This window comes from Mytilus trossulus, chromosome 2 (assembly GCF_036588685.1).
Source record: "Mytilus trossulus isolate FHL-02 chromosome 2, PNRI_Mtr1.1.1.hap1, whole genome shotgun sequence".
NCBI classification, from domain to species: domain Eukaryota; kingdom Metazoa; phylum Mollusca; class Bivalvia; order Mytilida; family Mytilidae; genus Mytilus; species Mytilus trossulus.
Window position 1 is genome coordinate 95,686,771 of NC_086374.1, and position 25,017 is coordinate 95,711,787.

Genomic DNA, 25,017 nt, shown 5'->3' on the forward strand with positions numbered 1-25,017 from the left:
CGTTTCGAAGAATTTAAAAGTATAAAAGAAGTGACTATTTGTTGACACGATAAATCATAAATAAAGTGTTGGTTTTAAAGACGGTCTCATCTTGAAAAACACATTCTAATTTACAAACAATGTTTTTTTCAAGGATGTAATACAACTTGGAATATAGACTTCTTTATTTGTATCAATGTATCAAAACCAGTTGTCAGTAATCACACAAAAGACTTTACTCGGTACCACTCTTAATTCAGTTGATGACTGCTACATACGATTTTAAGACAGAAATTATACAATACTATTTAAATGACGATTGTAACTTTGTGGTTCTGCATTTATGTCGTTGAGTATGTCATCAGCTCGTACGTCGTTTGTGGGTTGTTTATTTAGAACGAATCTCAACAGTTCATACTTCAGTGAGTTATCGTCCTTTTCGCGCCAGACGACTATTGAAAAGGCTATACAATACTATTTAAACGACGAATGTAACTTTGTGGTTCTGCATTTATGTTGTTGAGTATGTCATCAGCTCGTACTTCGTATGTAGGTTGTTTATTTAAAACGAATCTCAACAGTTCATACTTCAGTGAGTTGTAAAAGAAATGTTTTAAGTATAAAGATCATTATGATATAACGTTATTTCTTTTGCAATAGGATGTTTACAGATGTCTAATATTAACACCTCCCCAAAATGGTTGGTTGTTCTAAGTGGATTTATTTGTTGTTTTCTTGGAGCATCGATTCCTTATATATCGGGGATAATACATTTAGAAATATTAGACAATTTTGATATAACAGACGTGCAGGCATCTTGGGCAGGATCAATATTCAACAGTATAGCAATGTTCAGTTGTAAGTTAAAGTATGAGTGATTTGTTTAGTTTAAATAAAAAAAAATGTATGGAGGTTAGTTAAAGTTGAAAATTAATCTCGAGAGGTATCTAGCAAGGGTACAGAAATATAGCTACTTTTAAATAGTAAACAGTCTTCGAAAATGACTCCTTTTTTGTTTTAAGGTCACATTGAATCATCCTTTTTGGTAGTTAAATAGCTTCTAAGGACTGTACTAGATGTTTCAAAACACCAAAATGAGCGGTAAGATTGGGACATTTTTAGTATGTCCTGGTGCCAGGCGAGTTGCACACTCGTATCCCGTAAAAGATATTCTTAGGATACCGGTTTCAAATTGAGTCCTTGATTGCAGCATTCTTAATACTGTATATATTTTTTTTAATTCTTTATACGTTTTTTTCATAATCATTCTCAATTCTGGTATTAAATATTCCCGTTATTCTTAAGTCTTTATTTTTATACGCCTATTTTGTCTAATCTTTACCGTTGGTTTAATATCATTTGCCAATTATTATTTATTCCGGTAAATGCATTCAGACCATCATACTAAGTGGCAGTTTCAACTAGCCCATCAATCTAACCAGTCAACCTACTTAGTTTATTTATTGTTTCTTTATCAGTGTGCAGATGTCTGTCACAGGATTGAAATAGGTGTGTGTTTTTTTCTTTCATTTTTTTATTCGCGTGCCATTTTTTTGGCTTTTATATTTTATAAAGTTTTTCTTCTGCTCGTTTTTGTTCAAATCTAAATACAAAAGTTTGTCGATTTTTCACCTTTTTTATTCTAATTTATTTTGTTCGTATGTTTCAAAGTTGAGAATCGATACGGGGGAGGTGTCGAAGAGACAACAACCCGACCAAGGTGCATAAACAACAGTAAAAACCCACTAATGGGTCTTAAACACAGTGGGGAAATCACGCTACAGGAGGCGGGCTTCAGCTGGTCCCTCAAGAAAATGTGTACTTGTTCTATAAAAATGGACGACGTCACACCAAAAAGCCAAAACATATAAATGAGTTCAATTTGAAAAAAAACATACAAGACTAACAAAGGCAAGAGGTTCCTAAATTGTGACAGACGAAACATGCGATTGTGTTTAAACAAGCTTTGTGAGATCTTAACTCCTCCTTTACACCTCTGCCCAATACAGAACAAACAAACACACAGCAATACGCACAGATAAGAAAGAAGTCGGAGTCCGATGTCAGAATAGGTTACATAGAAACTAAGCAAAATGAAAATAATACAAAAAAAATAAGGGACTTCTAGCAGTAACTGACATGCCAGCGTCAGACATCGATTAGAATAATTGAAAGATTGGGATTTATTATCATACCATAGTGAAATATAGGTGTGGAACATAATTCGTAACATGCCAACAACTGGTTTAAGAATAAATGTGTTAATTACCAATGCAAAGACCCTTTGACTGAATCAATATTAATAGGAAATATGTTGTTTTGTGGTCCTTGACTTTTGTTGTTGAGTATATCATACGTATTACTTCGTGTGTAGGTTGTTAATTTAAACCGAATGTTTTCTTAATAAAAACAGTTCATACATCAGTGAGTTAAAGAAGACATGTTTAAAGCATAAAGATCATCGTGATATAAGTTATTTTTTCTACGTTAAATTATGCAGAAGGTTAATATTTACCGCTCTCTACAATGGTTGATTGTCCCATGTGGATTTTTTTGCTGTTTTCTTGGAGCATCAAGTCCTTACTTATCAGGGATTATACATTTAGAAATATTAGAAAACTTTGATATAACAGACGTACAGGCAGCTTGGGCAGGATCATTATTCAACAGTATGTTTATGCTCAGCTGTAAGTTATAAATAAAGCATATGTGATTGGTTATAGTTGAAACAAATCACTGGAGTTGAGTACAATTTGAAAATAACAGCTTGAGAGGTAAGTAAACATGAATCATGACCTCTTTGTATTTTTATTTTTAAGTAAAAGAGTTGTTTCTTAAGCCCACAAAACAGACAGATGTGGAGAAACTTCGTTGCTGCCCCATACGCCAATCCGCGTAAAGGGCAGTAAGTAAGTAAGTTAGTAAAATTTGATCCCTTTTGGCAGTTAAACAGTTCCGATGGATTATCAGCGTGCAGGAGATGTTCGTTACTGGACTAAAAAAACAAAATTCGGAGTGTTTCTTCTTTCTTTAGCTAATGTTATTTATATTTTTATTTTTCCTCTCTTTCCTTTCTATAATATGTTTCATTTTCCGCTTTTATGTTTTTTCAAGTTTTTCTTGTCCATGTTTTTGTTTGAATCTAAATTCAATAAAAAAAATTATACTTCTTTTTTTTTAATTTTTATCTTATACGTTAATTTGAGAATGGAAACTGATAATTTGTCAGAGCGACAATTACCAAACCAAGGAGCAGAAAACATCCAAAGGCCACCAAAGGGTCTTAAACGCAGCGAAAACAAACCCTGCAACAGTAAGCGAGTTTCAGCCGGCCCCTTATAAAAATTTGTACAAGTTCAGGATAAATGGATGTCCCACTAATCTCCGAAACATATAAATGAACCAAAATAGAAATAATAAAACAAATATGACTTACACACGCCAGACGGTTTCGTCTTTGGGAGGCGCAAAAATGCTGCAATGTTATACATATCAACCCTCCCCATATACATCGAGCTAATGTTAAACAACAAACACACATCAATATGCACGGTAAAACTAATTTTAAAAGAAGTCCACGTCCGATGTTATAATAGGTAACAGATGAAACTAAGCGAAATGACAATGATCAACATAAATTAACAAAGGACTAATAGCAATTACTGATCATGCGAGCTCAATACCTCAATTGAACTGACAGAAAGGTTATGTCTTCATCAAATGAAAAGTAGGCACTCCCTACCGTTAGAGCTTAAGTTTCATACCGTTATAAATTATGAACCGTAGCATGCCAACAACTGGTTTTAGAATAAATGTGTTTATTTCTAACGCAAAGATACTAGTAGTGAAACAATATGAATTCAAAACAAGGTTATAATGAGCTGACAACAGTATCGTAATAACTATATTCCTTCTGAACAAGTCTGCATAAAGCTTTTGTAAGTTTTTGAGTTTAATGACGACATGGAATTAAGTGCTTTGTATAAATATTACCATATACGATTATATGTGAAATATATGAACGTATAAGATGTCTGCACGATGATTTTTTTTGTAAATGTGTTAACTAGTTTGAGATATCTATAACCCTGGTATTATAATTTTTCAGTACTACAATTATGACAATGCTTTCCTTCATTAAAGTAAGATACTTTGCTATATAAACGAGCAGATCGAACAAGTTGAGATAGGATTGTGACAGGGAAACGTCACTATCGACATAAATGGAAAATTAACAATAGGAAATGAAAAACCATCTGCTTTGTCGTAAAGGAGAAGGTCCGATTTTGGCCTCAAATTTCAGGTTCTTCTGACGAAAGATTTTGACCACTTTTTAAACACTTAAGTGTCTATTTCATTTGAATCAATTAGTTTATATGAAAGATTGTAACTGATTTAGTCATTAAAATCGATCCGATTCAAGCTCAAATATGAAAAATCTACCAAATATACCACTTTTCAGATGGTTTTTGGTCAAAAAATGAAAGCGGCCGCATCCGTGTTCATCCTCAATCTTTATATATGTAATATATTATCATTAAATAAAATTTACATTTTAATATTAAGGATGAACACGAATGCGGCCCTTTTCGTTTTACACGACAACCGTCTAAAATTTAACTAAAATGCTAGGATTATGAAGATTTCAGTAATTTAGCATGACTTAATGATGCTAGTACCCGATATATGTGCATTGCATTGTCTGAAACAGACCATATTTATGTAGCAGAAGCATTCTACTGTCAAATGAATAACTAAAAGTTTACATTTTAACAATTTTGTTAAACTGCTATATTTTGGGGGGAAAAAGGGGTCTTACTGAACCTACTCCTTTATCTTGATATGAGGCGTTAAATATAATAAAGATATCAAGATTCATGAAAGAGCAGCGCTCATTGTTCGTATTAATTTCTGCTTCTGTCACTTCTGCTTTTCTTTCGTTAAATATATGTATATATAAGTTTTTAGTTTGTCTACCTCATTTAGATGGTGATACGTTTCATCTTTCATTCTTATTGATGTTCCCAGTTTTAACCTTTTTTTTAACCTAAGTTTCTTTGAATTTTTTTTTGTAAAGTCCTTTATTTAAGTTTTTTAAGTTCCTAGAACTCCTTTCTTTCTTTAAATATATTGATGTTCTGTTTGCACGGATTCCTGAAAGTTTAAATGTATTTATAAATCAGTCTGTTTTTTTTTAATTTTTTTTAACTTTGGCCTTTTTAACTTTTTTGGATTCTAGCGTCACTGATGAGTCTTTTGTAGAAGAAACGCGCGTCTGGCGTATATAAAAAATTAAGATCTGGTATCTATGATGAGTTTATTTATTACAATTGTTCATTTTCCGATAACCCGGATCTTTATTGGATAACATACGGTAAAACGTTCAACTACATACAATTATCTTATTTAACCATTGACAAGAAGGATAACATATACAGTATAATACAATTCATGAAATTCATTAAATATTATAGTTTAGACTTATAGTATAGCGTTACATATTTTAAGACAGTATAAATCTACAATATAGATTTTTTTTCATATTTAACAAACAAACTAATATAAAACAAATCGTGGGATCAAAAGCCTCAAAGAACAGAAATAACATATGTTATAAAACATTTGTAGAATGTAGTAAAATTATTAACATATAATATGTTTAGACTAGATATGAATGTTTATCCGGCTTTGAAATCGCATTAAGTATGGAATAACTAATTCAGGAATTGAAATACAAGTAAAGAAAAAAGTTCAACAAAACGAATGACCGATAAGGACATTCATTCGCGAATGCTTGTAATGGATTAGTTCATTTCCAGTGCTGTTTAGTCACGAGTTGACATTTTTCAATGTTTGAATTCCTGGATTAGCTCTTCTTTGATTTGCTTTGACCTTGGACGATTTTTAAAAAGTACATATACTATAAATCAAAGTCAAATGTTATTTGGTGGTCCTTAATTAGTATGGTTGAGTTAGAGTATACTATAGAGTAGTACTTCGTGTGTAGGTTATTGATTTACAACGAATGTGTCCTTGATAATAACTGAGAGTTAAAGAATTATAAAGATTATTATCACATAATATTATTTCTTTGAGTTAAGTTATGCAGATGTTTGATATTTACCACCCTCAACAATGGTTGATTGTCCTATTTGGATTTGTTTGTTGTTTTCTTGGAACATCGATTACTTATATATCAGGGATAATACATTTAGAAATATTAGAAAACTTTGATATAACAGAAGGTACAGGCAACTTGGGTAGGATCAATATTCAACAGTATGCTTTTGCTCAGTTGTAAGTTGATAAAAAAAGCATCCGGTGATTGGTTCTAGTTATAATAAATCATTGAAGGTTGGTAAAAGTTGAAAAAACACTCCGAGAGGTAGGAAAACATGACCTCTATGTTGGGAAATAGTTACAGAAATATAGCTACTTCAAAACTATATAGATATAGGAAGATGTGGTGTGAGTGCCAATGAGACAACTCTCCATCCAAATAACAATTTAAAAAGTAAACCATTGTAGGTCAAAGTACGGCCTTCAACACGGAGCCTTGGCTCACACCGAACAACATATAGGAAGATGTGGTGTGATTGCCAATGAGACAACTCTCCATCCAAATAACAATTTAAAAAGTAAACCATTATAGGTTAAAGTACGGCCTTCAACACAGAGCCTTGGCTCACTATAGGCCATTTTTAATATTGAAGGTTTTCTATTCTTGACATCGCTTTTCTTCAGATTCTTGAGAAACAGTTTGTTCTTCTGCTTAAACTAGAATAACGCTATATCAACCTTCATCAGGAACAAATTGTTACGTATTTTTCTCTTTATGTCGGTTTAAAGTTCAATAAGGATTCAAATTAAATATAATTAAATATAATTGAACACCAGGAGTCAATTTGTTGACCATGTTATCTTTTTGTGTGTTTAAAATATCTGAATGTCATTTTAATAGGTCAAATATATACTTATATATCTATTATATGTATTGAAAAGATTGATACATTAAATACTTAGTGAATACAAATGAATACAAACTCATTTATTATATTTAAAAATATTATGCATGAAAGAGATATCAGGAAAGATCTTCCAAAAATCATAATTTTGTTAAATCGACATACCAACAATTAAATATCGGATTTAAATTACTTGTGGTTGTGATCGGTGCTTGAAATTTATATCTAGATAATTAACAATATTAGGTCAAATCACACTCACTTTGCCATTATCATTTAACCACCATTTTTATTATGTTTAGTACGTTCTATAAATGTAACATGTTCTGTTAATAATAAATGTGCAAAACAAAATAAATTTATGTAACTTTAGGTAAATGCGTACAAGGTTAAAGCTTTAAGAGGTCAACAAAGTAATTGTCACAAGGTTAAATACAGTTTCCGTTAATATTTAGAATAAGGGACCAACTGCAATAAAATAAAAATGACGAATTTAAAATCATGGAGTTTATTTCTTATCAAAACCATCGACGAAAGAAATAGTTGCATATTTTTTATTTTATTAATTGCAAATTAAATTGAAAACCATATAATTTTGTTATCATTTCATACCCAAAAAAATTATCCTTGTGTTTTTTATCGCGATATATATTCTTCTCATTCTCAAACATGGAAAGATTTTCTGAATCAAATGTATTCGCTTTGTAAATTAATGTTTTTTCGTTTGATAATTTAATAGTTTTTCCTATTTATAAAATTTTATCTCAAAATGCAGTTCAAGATTCTGTTTCGTTACTTTTGTTGATTAGTATATTTATAATGAGAAAGTAAAGTGTAACTCGGGGATTGACAAAGTAAAAATAATCAGTAATGGACGATTGGTAAATTTTACCAAAAAAATAATGTTTTTATATTGTTGTTTTTTTTAAAATAGAAATGCTATGATACATTTCACAGCAATAATCGTCTCCTAAATGGGGTGGTTTTTTTTCTGAACGATCGCGAGTACCTTCAGTACCAAAACGAAAATAGTTCTGATAAAACATTAATGTATTTCTAAAATTTAATTCAGATACATGGAATAACGAGTTCTTCAAAAAATTAAAAAATGAAAAACTGATTTGTATTTCCCTTCTCCTTACCTCTTCTTTTAGTACGTTCTATAAATATAAAAACTCGTTATGTTAATAATAAATTTAAAAAAAGTATAAATGTAACTGAAGGTGAATACGTGCAAGGTTACACCATACACAGGCCAATAAAAGAAATGATACAAGGCAATACACTTGACACCGTTTCCGTAAATAATGAAATAAGTTACATTGTACTTATGTTATAATTGCAAATCTTATATTCATAGAGTGTTGTTTTCATAACTAAAACTTTGACTTTAAGAGTATACTTCATATATACTTGTGAAATGAAATAAATCAAGAATTTAAAATGATACTATAAGTCAGAAGAGCATTAGTTAAGGGACAAAATAAGGTTTTGAAGATCCTTTTCCAGATATTGCTGTTGTTTATCATGTTTGTATTTCATTTATTGTTTTTTTTTACTTTGTTCTTGGGGTATGCTGTTTGGGTATGGTTGGCATGTGCCTGTCCCAAGTCATTGACCTGTTATTAAGTGTTTGTTGTTTTTTGTCGCATATCATATTTATTTGTCGTTTACTGTTTCGTCTTTAATAGCTTGCCATGTGGAAAGGGTTTTATTTATCATGGAATGCATATAGTTGATAACGTTTATGTCAGTTGGTTAATGATTGAATGTTGTCTCATTGGCGATCATACCACATGTACATATTTCAAAATTATTTACAGTAAAAATATTTTTCAGGGCCGTAGTACTGTCAGAACAAACTCTAGTTTCGCCATAACATACCAATTGTGTGTTAGCTTCCACACATTATGAAAATAAACACTTTTACAATATTTGTGTATGCAAATGTTTTACATGGTGGTACGAAAAGCGAAAACAGCCACAATAGTTTGACATGATCATAACTTGAAACGTGATTTTTAGGTTCTTTTCGTTTTTATTTTCCTCGGAGTTCGTTTTTTTGTTATGTCACTTATTTCTCCCGATTTATAGGTCCAGTCGGAAGCCTCCTCTCGAACACATTCTCCTGTCGAGTATGTATTATTACAGGATCTGTTGTTGGTCTAATTGGCTTTGTTCTAACCAGCCTGACAGAGAATATCTACATTATATATGTCACATATGGACTAATAGCAGGTACGATATAACATGTTGATCAATTTGCTTATATTTTTGTCTAAAGAAATCACATGATATACAATGCTCTTCATTAAATTGGTCATCTTTTACACAGACAATAATGATATGCCATTTATTTTTGCCAAAACAACGTTTGATAACTATTGATAACATAATTGAACAATATCGTTTATGGAGAAGACTTTCTAAGTTTGTAAAATAATGTCTGGTCTTTTAGTCATTGTTTTCAACAATAGAATATGTCTAAGTTACCGTCTATTATTTTCCATACAGGTACAAGTCAGTCGCTAATATACACAGGAGTATTAGTTTCAGTTGGATACTACTTTGACAAAGGGCGTAGTATAGCAACAGGAATGGTAGTCAATGGTTGCGGAGTGGCTATGCTTGCACTCCCGCCTATAATGCATGAATGCGTCTCATCATTTGGAATTCATGGAACGTTTCGTCTGATCGGTGCCGGCTTTTTCCAGTGTGCAGTATTTGGCGCATTGATGAGACCCAATAATGTCGAAATGAACCGGAAAATGGACAATAAAACTAAGAATACCAAAGATTTATATGATAACCAATGTGTAAGATTGGCAAAATCTGTAAGGAATAGTTTATCGACGTTGGGAAGTGTTGAATTTTTTCTATTTTGTTTAAGTACGTTTTGCTGGAATGTTAGTTTTAACATTTCTAATCTTTATTTTCCAAAATATTTTAAAACAAATGGCGTTTCAAAGTTAGATGTGAGCTATTTGATTTCAGCAACGGGTATAGGTAATATCTGTGGTCGATACCTCATTGGACTAGCTGCAAGTGACCGTGAAATTGATAGCCGTCTCTTATTTTTTGGACAGTTCAGCTTGATTGGAATTTTCACTCTATTTTTACCATTTTTGAAAAGTTTTACTATCCAGTTTGTATACATGACGGCATTTGGATTATATACAGGGGCTGTATGGATTTTACAGACTGTTATACTTGTTGAACTGGTTTCCCTGTCCAATTTAGCTTCCGGGTTTGGTATCGTGATGTTATGTGGCGGATTTGGTCAGCTGGCTGTGCCTCTTCTTGCAGGTAATTTTATTTAATAAAAACAATCATCCGAAAAGCAGACTCCTCATATTAAAGATTTATATAAAGAAAATTGCATTTCGATCGAAAGTCCACACAAAACATGTTGACTGCTTATTGTATATATACTAAAGGAGAGGTCGGGACTCAACTACCTAATGATATAAAAAGATATTTTGAGGTTGAAATTCACTGGCAAGCAGGAGATTAGTGTTTGTATTTGTCTTGTAAATCGCACCATCTACAGAAAATTTGAATAGATTTAGCGTTGACATAAATATAAGATATGCTATCATCACCCAATTCCTAATTTCTATATCAAATAAACTCGTCATAGATACCATTTAATGGATTTAAATTTTATATCAAGGCCACCATTTGGTTTACAACACAAAATCCGCACGTTGAGGCGGGCATCAGCTGCTTAACGACCAAAATGTATACTAGTCAAGCGAAAATGAGCGTCACACTCGGCTACGAAACAAATAAATGAACCAAAATTTAAAAAGAAATGACTTGACTCACAAAGTCTGAAATATAACCATGCACTGACGAGTTTTTTTTGCTTGGGTGGGCACACAAACATGTTGCTGGCAGGTTTCTGACCTTCTGCAGGTACTTTTCGTAATTCTGTTTTGGAACATCAACCTTGCAAATGAAAGTGTGGTTGCCGGAACCAAGTTATATGGCATAACAAACCCTCACTCTAAAGCAATCATTTCTAAGTCTGATTTATGTTATGTGTGCAACTTAGACACTCATAAAACCTAAGATCTTACAAAACACTATTTTATACTCAATCAAACATTAATACACCAATACATCATAATGAAGTACAAGTATTATAAAAATTTAGTTGCATGAGAGTTGAACCGCCTTTCAATTTGTCGAAATTGAAAATATGTTGCTCTGGCTCTTTTTCGTTTAGAGTTTGGCATTCTCCAAAAAAAATGTCTTGGATTTACAGGTAACGTCCTCTATCAAACGGAGAGTAATTGAATTTATAAAAATCCTCAATGCTTTGCCTTGGAAAAAGCCGGAAATATCCAGAAAGAGGTAAACACGTGAGTATCAAATTGTTGTAGTCATTTCTTATTAGATATGCAGGTTTTATTAGCCGGAACTAGGAATGTCACAAGTTGGTTTTTTTTGTAATATCGTTAATATGTACTTCCTGTACCAGTATTAATATTTAAGAATCATTTCTTTTTTGTAGTTTTTTATATTTTTTGCCATAATTTATTTCGCTTTGACTTTTTTTTTATAATATTACCGGGATCCTTTTCCAATCTCTGCTGCTTATTACCAAAACCCTTTTCCAATCTCTGCTTCTTGTCACTGTGTTCCTTCGTATAAAAACAACAACGCACCACGACCTTCTTAGATGGAAATAAAAAAAATACCCAACACTTAAAAAAAAAAAAAAAAAACCGGAATAAGGTCTATTTACTTGACATAAAAAATCGCTTAACAGTTGAAACATAAGTAATTATTACGTGTTCTTGATTAGTTTTCCGGTTTTTATTGAAAATAATCATGATATTTCAATTCAAGTGACCGCATGTGTGTTTCTGTTGTAATCCAATACAAATGACTAAGTTTTGTTATCTGGAAAACAATGTCTTGATAAACATGCTCACATCCTTAATTATATACCAAAAGTAAAATCACAAAAATACTGAACTCAGAGTACAATTCAAAACGACAAATTCCTAATCAAATGGCAAATTCAAAATCTCAAACACACCAAACGAAGGGATAACAACAGTCAGATTCCATACTTGGTACACGCATTTTCTTATTTCTTATTTAGAAAATGGTTGCTTAAACCTGGTTAAATAGCAATCAAAACATTTCACTTGTATGACATTTGCGTCAAAGTCAATAATATTAACAACGATATATGAACAAAACAAACAGACGTAATCGGTAAAAAGGTCAAAAATAGGGGTACAGCAATCAACATTGTGTTATCATAATCTTAATTACTATATATAAAAAAAATATGAAAAAAGGCATAATAGACAAAGGACATTAGCAAAAATTAAAGACAAGAATACAAAAATTTAAATAGTCCAATAATATAATGTATACAACGTCATATGTATCAAAGAAACACAAAAGGCATTTAGACAAAACACAATGTGTAAGTTCCAAATATGTACCAGTCGACGGGTATGTACTCTATATTGTGTATCAGGTGGCAGGTATGTACTCTATACTGTGTACCAGTCGACAGGTATGTACTCTATATTGTGTAGCAGGTGGCAGTTTGGTTGAAAATAGGTGTCATCCGACTTATATACTGAGTGCCAATGAAAACGCAACACTTTTGTTTTTCAAAAAATTCTTATAATTTTTTATTTTATCTATATTAGAACTTTGTATAGTTGGTTTAAAATGACTTTTAAGACAATTGACGACAACTTTACGGTTGAGTGATTTTTAGAACAAATGCAAATAAAATTGAGAATGGAAATGGGGAATGTGTCAAAGAGACAACAACCCGACCAAAATAAAAAACACAACAGCAGAAGGTCACCAACAGGTCTTCAATGTAGCGAGAAATTCCCGCACCCGGAGGCGTCCTTCAGCTGGCCCCTAAACAATTATATACTAGTTCAGTGATAATGAACGCCATACTAATTTCCAAATTGTACACAAGAAACTAAAATTTAAATAATACAAGACTAACAAAGGCCAGAGGCTCCTGACTTGGGACAGGCGCAAAAATGCGGCGGGGTTAAACATGTTTGTGAGATCTCAACCCTCCCCCTATACCTCTAACCAGTGTAGAAAAGTAAAAGCATAACAATACGCACATTAAAATTCAGTTCAAGAGAAGTCCGAGTCTGATGTCAGAAGATGTAACCAAAGAAAATAAACAAAATGACAATAATACATAAATAACAACAGACTACTAGCAGTTAACTGACATGCCAGCTCCAGACTTCAATTAAACTGACTGAAAGATTATGATTTCATCATATGAACATCAGGCACAATCCTTCCCGTAAGGGGTTTAGTATCATACCATCATAACATATATGAGAAGAACATAACCCGTGTCATGCCAACAACTGTTTTTAGAATAAATGTGTTTAGTTCCGACGCAAAGACCTTATCAGTGACTCAATATTAACGCCAAAATATGCAATCTTTAATGACTTGACAACAGTATCGTAATTATATCCCTTCTTAATAAGTCTATTCAAAGGTTTTGTAAGTTTATGAGGTGAATACTGACACCTTTGTGCTTTATAAAGAATATTTCCATAAAAAATTGGATGTGAAATACCTGAACGTATAAAAAGTCTGCATGTTGAGCTATATTTACGAATGATGTCTTTATACCGATGATAAAATTTAGTAAATGTTTTGACTAGTTTGTGATATCGAAAACCCTGGTGTAATAATTTTTCAGTAATACATAAATTTCTCTCGTTAAAATCTAAAACATTGTTACATACACGAGCGAATCGTACAAGTTGAGATATATAAACACCGTAAGATGGTGACAAGGGAACGTCACCATCTAAAAACGGATAATTAACGATAGGAAATGAAAAATCATCCCTTTTATCATAAATTTTAGTATTCAGCTTTCCGTTAGTGATATAGATATCAAGATCGAGGAAAGGGCAGTGGTCATTGTTAGTATTAGCTTTATTTAAAGTGAGTTCACCAGGATAAATTTCATTAATATACATACTGAAGTCGTCATTATTGAGAGCCAAAATATCATCCAAATATCTAAAAGTATTATTAAATTTGTTTATCAGATGTTGTTTTGATGGGTCTTTGCTTATTTTTGTCATAAATTGTAACTCGTAACAATACAAAAAGAGGTCCGCAATAAGTGGTGCACAGTTAGTCCCCATTGGAATTCCGATAATCTGACGATATACGGAATCCCCAAAGCGAACAAAAATGTTATCTAGTAAAAATTCAAGGGCATATATAGTATCAAAGCATGTCCAATTAACATAGTTTTTTTGTTTATTGCTACTAAAAAATGACCTAAAAGAGTTTGAACATATATATTCACATTCTGATTTTTTGAATGCCCATTTAATTAGGTGTGTGAATTTTTTCTTAATGAGAATGTGAGGCAATGTGGTATACAGGGTAGAAAAATCAAAACTTTGAACAGATTCAAAATCACCAATATAAGCATGCAATTTATCAAGTACTTCCAACGAGTTCTTGACACTCCAAAAGTAATTTATTCCACTATTTTCGAAGGCCTTATTTGAACAATTTATTTTAAGGTTTTTAATTGTACCAAGTGTGCTGGTAAGAATAATAGACAATTTAGTAGTTGAACAATGACTTGAAGACGAAATAAATCTATATTTGTAAGGGGTTTTGTGTAGCTTCGGAAGCCAATACATAGTTGGAAAGTAAGGGTTATTTTGAACGGAAATAAACCGAGTTCACCGCTTTTCAACATACGCACCATTTTCACGATTTTGTCATTTAAAACTTGGCTAATGTTATCAATTTTCCCGCCCTTATTGTAAGGAAACTGCAACAAACATTTGAGTAAATGCCAGGACTTTCTGACAACCAGCGACATGCAGTTTTGGGCATGATCCAATGAAGCCTTCCACTGCATTCAACTACGAGAAGACTGAAATTGTAGCCTCTAAAATAACCCAAATCATCCACAAATTCAACCAAAATGGATCATTTAAAGATACGCGACATCCCGGGGTACACAAAGCAAGAAACGCTCAGCCAGACCGATACATTTGGTCTTAAGCATATTCGATAATGACTCTGATGGGTGAACAAAGGTCACGAGAGTTCAATGGTGGTCATGGTAGATCCTTTGGAGCAATTTCAGTAAAGCACCATTTGCGCAGAAATTGTTAAAGAGGACCAAAGTCTTTCCTTAGTGACATCTAAACGGTCGTAAGGCGTAAATATCGAATTCTGTGGACCAAAAATCATTCGTTGTGTACCAAAAACCGTCAGTGGTGGTAACATAGACATTTGGCACCCATCTTGGCCAAAAGTCATGTGTTTCGCCCGATTTTGGGCCGATCGAGCAAATTTTGCATCAGATTGGAAATGGTTTAGACGATGAAAACCACCACCAATATCATAAAGTCAGCTTGAGTTTGATATGCGGGATAAGTGGAACAACAATCCTTGAGATCACATTAAACGCCCGAGATGATTAGTTCCAAGGCGTTGTCGAGATTGCGTGAGTTGATGATTCGACATTGGATGTTTCATTTACCTATTGCGTCGGAAAGATGCAATGAAACACTTTTGTTTCATATCGATCTATTGTTAGTGTTGCGTTTTCATTGGCACTCAGTATATAAGTAATTTCTAAATAAGTTTGTTATGTGGTATCACGACATGCTTAAAAATATAAATCAGCTGTGAAATATGTAATGACATAAATTATGTTAATCATATTTTGCAAGCAAAGCGCAAAACGAAAACAGTAACTTTGCGTAAAATACAGTGTACAACTATGAATTATATAGTTCAGAAAGAAATGACTTCAAACTTTTTCAATTTTAATTATTTGCAGAAATATTGGAAAATGACAGTCATGACAACGTGCCAGATATAGATCTACCAAAAGCATTCGCTGTATCAGGTAAGTGTTGTGAATAATGATTAGATAGAGATCACAAATACATGTAAGGCTATCCCGTGTTTAACAATTGCATATTGTAGAGGAATATACTAGTGTTATCACAAACCTATTTGGTTGTTACATGTAGGTACCTCAAAAAAGAAAAGATTACTAAGTGTCAAATTTGTTTGAGAATTGTACATGTATCTCAGATCCTTCTGAATTTTAAAATATGTATTCATTAGGTAGTTTTATGAATCTGCAGTTATTTTTCCAAGCTGCCTCTCTAGTAGCAATAACTATAATGTGATAAGTCATGCATTTATGAATTGAAAAATGTATATGTGTGACTCTTGTTTGGAATATGTATCCATTGAAATAATCTACAGAATAATGTATTCCGGGATCTAAGATAGTAGTTTCTAAAGGACTACTTGATTTTCGTATGATTTTCCTTTTAATGATTATTTTCAACAAAATACAAGTGTGGACGCAGATAATTGTGTATGTTTGACATTTTTGTGTTGCCTAAAGTGATTTCTTTTTGTTTTCCTGAATATCAGACCTGTACCTCACACTCACAATCATCAGTGCAGTATACCCTCTTTTTTGGAATGCCATTTGATTCTTTTAAGTGTCGTAAGAAACGTTAAGTATTTTGTACATACTTCAGGCCGTTTGTTTTCTCATTGAATTGTTTTAAATTTGCATTTCGGGGCATTTTATAGCTGCCTCTGAGGTTTTGGTTTTAATCATTAGTGAAGGCCGTACGGTGTCCTCTATGTCATCTGGTCTTTTGTGGATAGTCCTCTTAGTCGCAATACCACATGCACAGTTTCTTCATATTTTTATATGTTACACAACTCTGCTTTCTTATAGTAGCAATAATTCAAAATTAGTAGAGGAACACATTATGTACATTTCTTCATAATGCGGTTTGAATATGCGAGTGTTTGTGGGAAACTGTATGCATGTATTTCTCGTATTATAGTTTCATGTATGTCATATCTTATTTATTTTTAGCCATGGCGTTGTCAGTTTATTTTCTTTCTATGAGTTTGACTCTCCCTCTGGTATCATAAAAAAAATCGCCAATCTTTTATTTCAGTTTGTTCATTAAGAATGTAATTAAGTAAAGAATCATGCCAAAATCAGTAATAAGGAATTTCGTTTTGATATTTGACCTTGCATGACGCTTGAGGCTAGAAAAGCTTCTGGGTGCAAAAAGTGTACTTCGGTTGTGTATTTGTTTTTTATTTCTTTGAAAATATCTTATTTTGTACTTTGATGTTCGAAATGAGGATATATTAGCCTGAAAGAAGAATTTTGACTGAGATGGAAGTCCAAGTACCTCCTAAAGTTGTTTTTCCTCAAACCGACTGCATTCAAATGCTCGGCTACTATTGTTATGTTATTATTGTAATCGAGGCAGTTCAATTATCTGGATGTTAGAACTGTGTCAGAAAGTATTAATTTCAAAATATTCTAAAACTACTTTCGGTCAAACTTTCAAAATACAGTGGCGCATTTGACTATTTTTGGACAATTCTAATCAGTTGGAATATACAAAAATTAGTGATGTATGTGAATGTTAATAAAAGGATATTTGGTAAACACGCACGACACACCACCAACCGACAATTAAAAAGGACAACGGTAGCATTTTTGGAAGAACAGACAAACGCACGGACGGATACGGGTCGGAATAATGGAGAAGGCAATACACTTCCATTCTACAGTATAATAAAAACACATTAACATAATGATTTACATTTCAAATTATGTTTTACTATCTTTTCGATTATTTATAAACTAAGGCATTTAAATAAAAAAAAGCAAGTAAACTGTAACGTTATGCTTGTATACATAGATGTGTGCTTCAGTGATTTTACACTGTTCTACTTGATTTACCCTTTGGATCTCATTAAGTTTAGAATAATTGTGTCATGCAGTTAAAAGTTGTTTTTCTGAAATAACTTGAAGTAATGAATCAATTAATGTACACTGTGAACAGCTAAGTAAACTGGGTTCACCCGACCAGCGTAAAATGTATTCATCCACCATTAATGAATTATAATTTGTGTTTATAGTTTATAGTTTGATTACCAAACAAGTAGAGGGAAATTGAATTATTTTGTATCGGCAAGCCTTCAGATGTAAGAATACTTTAAAAATATATTTTATAAATCTTGCACTTTTAATTGAATTGGAAGAATAAGTATAGTCGCCATCACGTAAACATTGGCACCATGTTTTTGGTTAAAAAACTTTCTTTAAACCACCAACCACATTCTTTCAAGATGACGTTTTTCAAGTAGCGGAATTTGAGTTTCTTAAGGTACTGTCAGGATAATTGTTTCTATATTGGGAGAACTAAAGCGATTGGCTATTGATTCTGATGCAATAATTTTGTTGAAATGTCTTCTCCGAAAACATAAATATTGACACTACAACATCTCTTAATTAAAAAAAAAATATTGCAGAATTACAGACAAATAAAAAACGAAAAAAATGAATACTACTTTTTCTCTCTTTTCATCTTTCATAATGTTCTTTTTCAATATCTGTTTTGTGTAACGTTTCTATTTGTTCACTCAAGTGTGCTACTATCAATGGCAATGGTTGATACGCCACAACAGTAATAAGGATTTTCTCGGATCCTCAATGCTCTTTAATTCTGTACTTGTTTGGCTTTATAAATATTTTGATATGAGCCTCACTGATGAGCCTAATGTAGACGAAACGCGCGTCTTGCATACTAAATTATAATCCTGGTACCTTTGATACCTATTTACACCACTGGGTCGATGCCACTGCTGGTGGATATTCGTCCCCGAGGGTATCACCAGCCTAGTAGTCAACACTTCGGTGTTGACATGAATATCAATAATGTGGTAATTTTTATAAATGATCTGTTTACTAAACTTTGAATTTTTCGAAACACTTAAAGATTTTCTTATCCCAGGCATAGATTACCTAAGTCGTATTTGGCACAGCCTTGGAATTTTGGATCCTCAATGCTCTTCAACTATGTACTTCTTTGGCTTAATGAATATTTTGATATAAGCGTCACTGATGAGTCTTATGTAGACGAAACTCGCGTACTAAATTATAATCCTGGTACTTTTGACATACTTTAAAATTTGTTTTACATGCACGCGTATTTTGCATCTTTACGCAATCGTAGTTTTGAACGTTGTTTTCCATTTAAACTCGTTTACTTTAAAATTTGTATATTATATATATACATTTAGAGATTTTTGTCCTTTTTGTGAAGAATTACTGGTCCCTTTTTATGAAAGGTATAACAAATTGAGAACAATAAATAAAATATATACTTGTACCTTACATAAAATTTTGTACATATTTTTTTTTAAGGGAAATTCTTCAAACACATATTAATTTATTTGAGGTAACAGGTACACTAACTTATTCCGTCTGATAACCTTCATTAATCTTGAATGAAAATGAAAATAATGGTGTTACACAAATTATGTGTGTGTCACATTTATTTGATTTAGATTTTCTTTGTGAAATAATGGCGTTTAGGTCTAAATTTAAATTCTTTAATATATAAAACCTTGACAGTTTATTACTGATCCGTTTAAACCATGTCAATGTCACAAAACATGAACTATATCTTTAAATCTTTTTACATATGTTAATAACTATTTTTTTGTTGGATAAACGTAATAACCAAATTACCATCCCTTATTTTTATAGTTTTTTAATCAATGTTGCTCCAATCTCATTATCATATAATTACATTAGATGTATGTTTCATTATACTACGTTATTTTGCTTAGCTACACTGCAATCTCGCGTTATTCCTAAATATCATCTTCATTACACAATAACATGTATCACTCATGATGACACGAGGTCTGAAAATAAAGTGCACGTCAGATAAATTAAATAAAAACTTGAAAAAAATCGTGTTTTCATGATCCTTGCTAAAAAATGTAATTATAAGTATTGAATGCTTGTTTTTGTAACTTCATAGAGTTGTAAAAGCGCTGACCGTGCGATCATGTTTCGAATGAGCGTTACCGCTTCATCTACACCCAAATGAAGTTACAAAAAGAAGCGTTCTATTCTTAAGAAAAGTCTTTGAACATGTTGAAGTGATCGCGCAAAGCAGATAACCACTAATGAAAAATTCAATTGAGAGGGGGAATACCATTATGACTGTTATACGACAATTGGGGGGGGGGGGCTAAATTATGCAAAATGTACAATGTAAGTTAACTGGTTGAAATAATCATTTGGGGGGGGGGGGGCTAAATTATACAATATGTACATTGTAAGTTAACTGGTTGAAATAAAAATTGGGGGGGGGGGGCTAAATTCTACAATATGTACATTGTAAGTTAAACATTGTTAAATGGTTGAAATAATCAGCCACAAATAAATAGCACCCATATAACTGGACATTGACCAGACAATTTTACATTTCCCGTTGACATTTACTTCAGAAACCATCCCTGAAATACACCACCTCATTTATAGAACCGAACAAATACAACCGTTACAGCTTTTCGCATAGAAATAACTTTACTATAACTACTTTTTCATTTAAACTCATATTCTAAAACAACAAAATGAACACAACAACATCATACAGTTGTTGTCTCTTTGATTCATTCCCCATTTCCATTCTCAATTTTAAGATAAATCGCCAATAAAAAGATAAGTAACATTTTATTTTTTGACTCAAATGCCAGGTCGACCTTGCTAATAATGTCGGTAAAAAAAAGCAAAAATGTAATCTATACATCTATAATACTAAAATTACGAGGTCCAATTTGTCAGCCGTCATCACGTAAAAACGATGAATCAAAGAATTCAACTTTATATATAACTTATATAGTACAATGGTGTTGATGAAAAATAACACCACTCCAGGCCCCTTTGTTTTCCACGTAATTAATATTGCCAATAACTAAGAAGTTCCGGATTGAATCCGACACCGATACCAATTGTATATTCACCTGTTACCTATTACCTTATCTGTACGTTCCGCATCTGACAGGCGGTGTATTTAGAATTTTGCTGTATACTGTATTCCATTCAAGGCCCTTTTGTTTTCCAAATTATAATATTATGATAGGTTCCAGGTCGACGGGTTGAAACAGAAAGATTTTAAAAGCAGAGAAAACTGTGAAACTTATAATGGACATGACTTATATCAATACTAAAATAAGGCATACGCATAGTTATACACGGACCCGCGATATCACGGGTGTGTTCTAGTGCTATATATACACCGGGAAAAAAGTATTGCAACACCAAATTCAAATTAAAATTAAAAAAAACACTTTTTATTTTTTTGTGATATAATTTGGTATAATAGTTAAACATTATTTAAGTATCACTTGAGTTTAATCAATAAATATCGTCTCGATAAGTTATTATTTGCACATGCAGCTACTGTACCCGTAAACAGCAAAATAGGTGTTTTAATCCTCATTGTTTTCAACACTTTAAATAACCAAGTTTTTGAAGTTATGTGATTGACACCTTGTAATGGGTCCTCGACAAATCTTAAGTGCAGCAAGATGGCATATTATCAGCATGAGCGAAGCAGGGATGTCGCTGTAACAACTGCATGTATTGTTGGTCATCAGCATTCCACTATAAGTCGTTTTGAGAATAAAAATCAGGCAATAAACGATGTTAAAGACTTTCCGAGATAAAGAAGAACCCTTATATCATTTGCTAGGGAATATTAGGCATAATGAGGGTTGGTCAGAAGGAAACCCATTGCATACAGTACAATCCTCAAAAGAGAGTGGTGGCCATACAAGAGCCTTTTAACAAGAACTGTTCGAGATCGACTCATCGCTGCTTGTAATCGTGCGATAAGACCATTTTGGATACCTTTGCTTACGAACAGACACACAGTTTTCAGTATCCAATGTAGTGCAGAGCTCGCCAAAGTTGAAAATTAGCATCGTGGAGGAAGATCCATTGTTCCTATAGAATTCAGTTCATCTCCCTTGGCCCGATCGTAGCCCGGATTTGGACCATATCGAGCATATATGGAACACTATTGGGAATGAAGTGCGCGAAAGGACACCACAGTTCAAACACATCATGAAATAAACAATGCCCTTCATCAGAAATGGTTGCTGCTACCTTAGAAACAAATTAGTCGATTTCTGGCAGGAATCAGAAGATGTAATGATGCGGTTATCCATTTGAATGAAGGCTGCGCACAAAGTACTTATTCTTTGGCGTATAACGATCACTCATAATGTGAACAGTCATCGGAAGATTAATTTTGAAATGTCTGACATTGTAATGTTCGACTACAGTAATAGTTGTAAAATGCATTTTTTTGTACAAAAAACACTTCATTTTGCTATCAAAATTGTGGTTATATAAAAAAAAAAAATTTAAACATTTTTTGTTCGTTTAAATGCCAATGTTATCATAAACTATGTTTCAATAATATTATATAAATATTTTACTATATTTCATCCAAAAAAAAGAGGTTGATTTTTCAAGTTTTAAAAAATCAAGGTGTTGCAATACTTTTTTCCATGTGTATATATGTATGACACACACAGTTCTTTTGGTTTATTAGAAAACATTGAAAAGGAAGTTGATTTAACATTGTGTGGATCAATTTTAATGTTACTTCCAAACTGTGGAATGCTATTTTAACTGCGTAGGAATGAAAGCTCTGTCTGAGATATTCGAACATTTTCGTATTTCTTTAAGACAAACTTCATGCTGGCCACATATATGACTTGATTATAACTATGTCAAGTTCGATAATTATGCGTTTTATCTTTCAGGTTCTCTTTACATTTTATCAGCTATACTGTGTGCGTTAACAGCAAGGAAGTCGTCGTCTAAATATAGTTCTGTAACAAATTTAAGCCACGGTGACGAAAAGAAGAAAAATAATGACATTGAATTAAATGATGATTTAGAAATGGAATTATTTATAGAAAAACGTTGAATTTTGAATTAATGGTTTGTTATTTTATAGATTTATCTTTGAGAGGAGCAACAGATAATAATAGATTATAGTGAGATAAGAAATGATTGAAACACTATATATTTCATATGTCAGAAGCGATTTTCTCGATCTGCCTTCATTAGCAACGCTTAAAGCATAATATTTGAAAGTCCTATGTATACGAAGCAAAACAGTTGAAGAGCTATATGACATAAAGAACATAACATGTTACCAATCATGATAGTAAAGGCGTAGAGATAAAACACTAACTATCGTATCACTTGACTTTACTTGCAAGGAGCAGCGCGACGGTAACTGGTGACATGAGTAGGTAAAGAACTGTCTAACCAATTAGGGTTTTTGAGACTATCCACTATATTTGCGCGGGTGTCTGTATCACACTCACAGGTCAACTGTCTTCTGGGAGAAGATTATATGAGTTTGATTAACTTGTGTCTCATCCCTTCTGCACATTTAATCAAATAAAATATGTTTAAATTAAATTAACTGTCTATTGTTTTGTTAACTGTAGTTTTGTTTTGAGCATAAAGTATTGTCTGTTTTTCTTTTCGATTGTTTTATTTTTATTGACCGTTGGTATTTTCCCTCTAGTTTACAAAACAGTATTTGTAATATAGCCAAATGATTGTCCAGAAACAAGAGGTTACCAAGAGCTTGAATCGCTGACCTGGTTAAAGATGCCATTTTTATATTTTATTATTATACTTAGTGCAATTTGTTATGTTTGCTCATTTGTACATTTTATTTAGTGACATTTTCTAATTTTAATTTTTCGTGTTTTATATATTTTAATAAAAAGTGAAAAAGACAAAACCCATAACAATTGCTTGTTTATAAAATAGTAGAACATATATCAAGTGTACCGATGCTGTAGTTCAGCTAAAATATAACATGTATTATTATTCAACTAAAAAACAAGAGTTATCTCTCTTTAATACGACAATGCAATTCCAATCGGTATATTTTTGAAGGTTCTATGACCTCTCAAAATAATGTCAAAATGTTTTTTTCTCTCTATTTAACAAATATTTCTCAAAATATAAAAATAAGCAGATGTGGTATGTTTGTCAAAGAGACAACTCTCCAAAAAAGACCAAACGACATTTTCTTTATTAACAAATAAAGATCACTGTACGGCCTAAAATAAGGACTAAACCCATACCGCAAAGTCAGCTATAAATATCAAAACAAAATAAATAATGGCGTGACTTATGTACAAAATACTAAACGAAAATCAAATATGATATACAGCAATAAACGACAAACACTGAATAACCGGCTTCCGACTTGGAACAGCCACATACAGAATGTGGCGGGATTAATTTAGTTTGTTGATACAAAACCTTACCTTGGACAGTGGTGTAACTAAATTCTTCATAGAATGATGTATAAAAGAGGGACGAAAGATACCAAAGGGACAGTCAAACTCATAAATCTAAAACAAACCTAAAGAATAAACAACACGAACCTCACCACAAACTAGGGGTGATCTCAGGTGCTCCGGAAGGGTAAGCTGATCCTGCTCCACCTGTATCACCCGTCGTGTTGTTTATGTGATTACAAATCCGGTAATAGTCTAATACGGTAGGTCACATGCATGAAAGGGAAGAGGATTGTATTTACGACGTAAAGAACATATCCGATATCATTTGTGACACGGTTAATTATTCCATAACGATCAACCAACTGGTGATGGCGTCTGTAAAATTTACGAAGGGATGATTTCAACTTTACCATTTAGAAATCTTGGTTTAATAGCTAACCTCTATCAAGAAAATCATGGTAGGAAATTCAAGCACGGGAATATCGTATCAATTGGGAGATATCTACCCCGTATGCAGGTGCTGCTGGAATGTTGCTACTTAGAAATGGAAAGTTCACAATTGGAAAGCTGAAATCATCTCTTTTGTCGTAAAGTGTTGTTTTCAACAGACCCTCATTGTCAATTTCTAGATGTTAGTCAATATATGAAGCCGACTTAACTGTATCTGTAGTATCCTTTATCTCTAGTTCAATGGAATAGATGTGTTCTACATAGTCACCAAATTTTGAATTATTTAGTGAAAGAACATCATCTATATAGCCATATAAAGTAGAGTTAAAGTATATTGCTAACTTATCTTTCTCACCAAGAAGTTCCTACAAGATATCAGCCTCATAATAATAAAGAAGTAAGTCGG

General features: G+C 32.4%; 1 protein-coding gene across 3 annotated transcripts; it reads left to right on the plus strand.

Moving 5' to 3' along the window:
• Positions 1-629: 629 nt before the first annotated feature.
• On the plus strand, positions 630-23,624 carry LOC134708432 (monocarboxylate transporter 12-like). 3 transcript variants are annotated; one of them, XR_010105839.1, is made up of 6 exons: positions 630-837; positions 9,039-9,182; positions 9,459-10,250; positions 11,215-11,311; positions 15,799-15,867; positions 22,650-22,705. XR_010105839.1 is itself a non-coding variant. In XM_063568951.1 (5 exons), exons 1-5 carry the CDS (start codon positions 651-653, stop codon positions 22,814-22,816), a joined length of 1,359 nt encoding a protein of 452 aa, XP_063425021.1. In that variant the 5' UTR covers positions 630-650; the 3' UTR covers positions 22,817-23,624. The 3 variants fall into 3 exon arrangements, 1 of the variants encoding a protein (XP_063425021.1); XR_010105840.1 differs by having other exon boundaries at positions 11,215-11,303; positions 22,650-22,696; XM_063568951.1 differs by lacking the exon at positions 11,215-11,311 and having other exon boundaries at positions 22,650-23,624.
• The last annotated feature ends 1,393 nt before the right edge of the window (positions 23,625-25,017 follow it).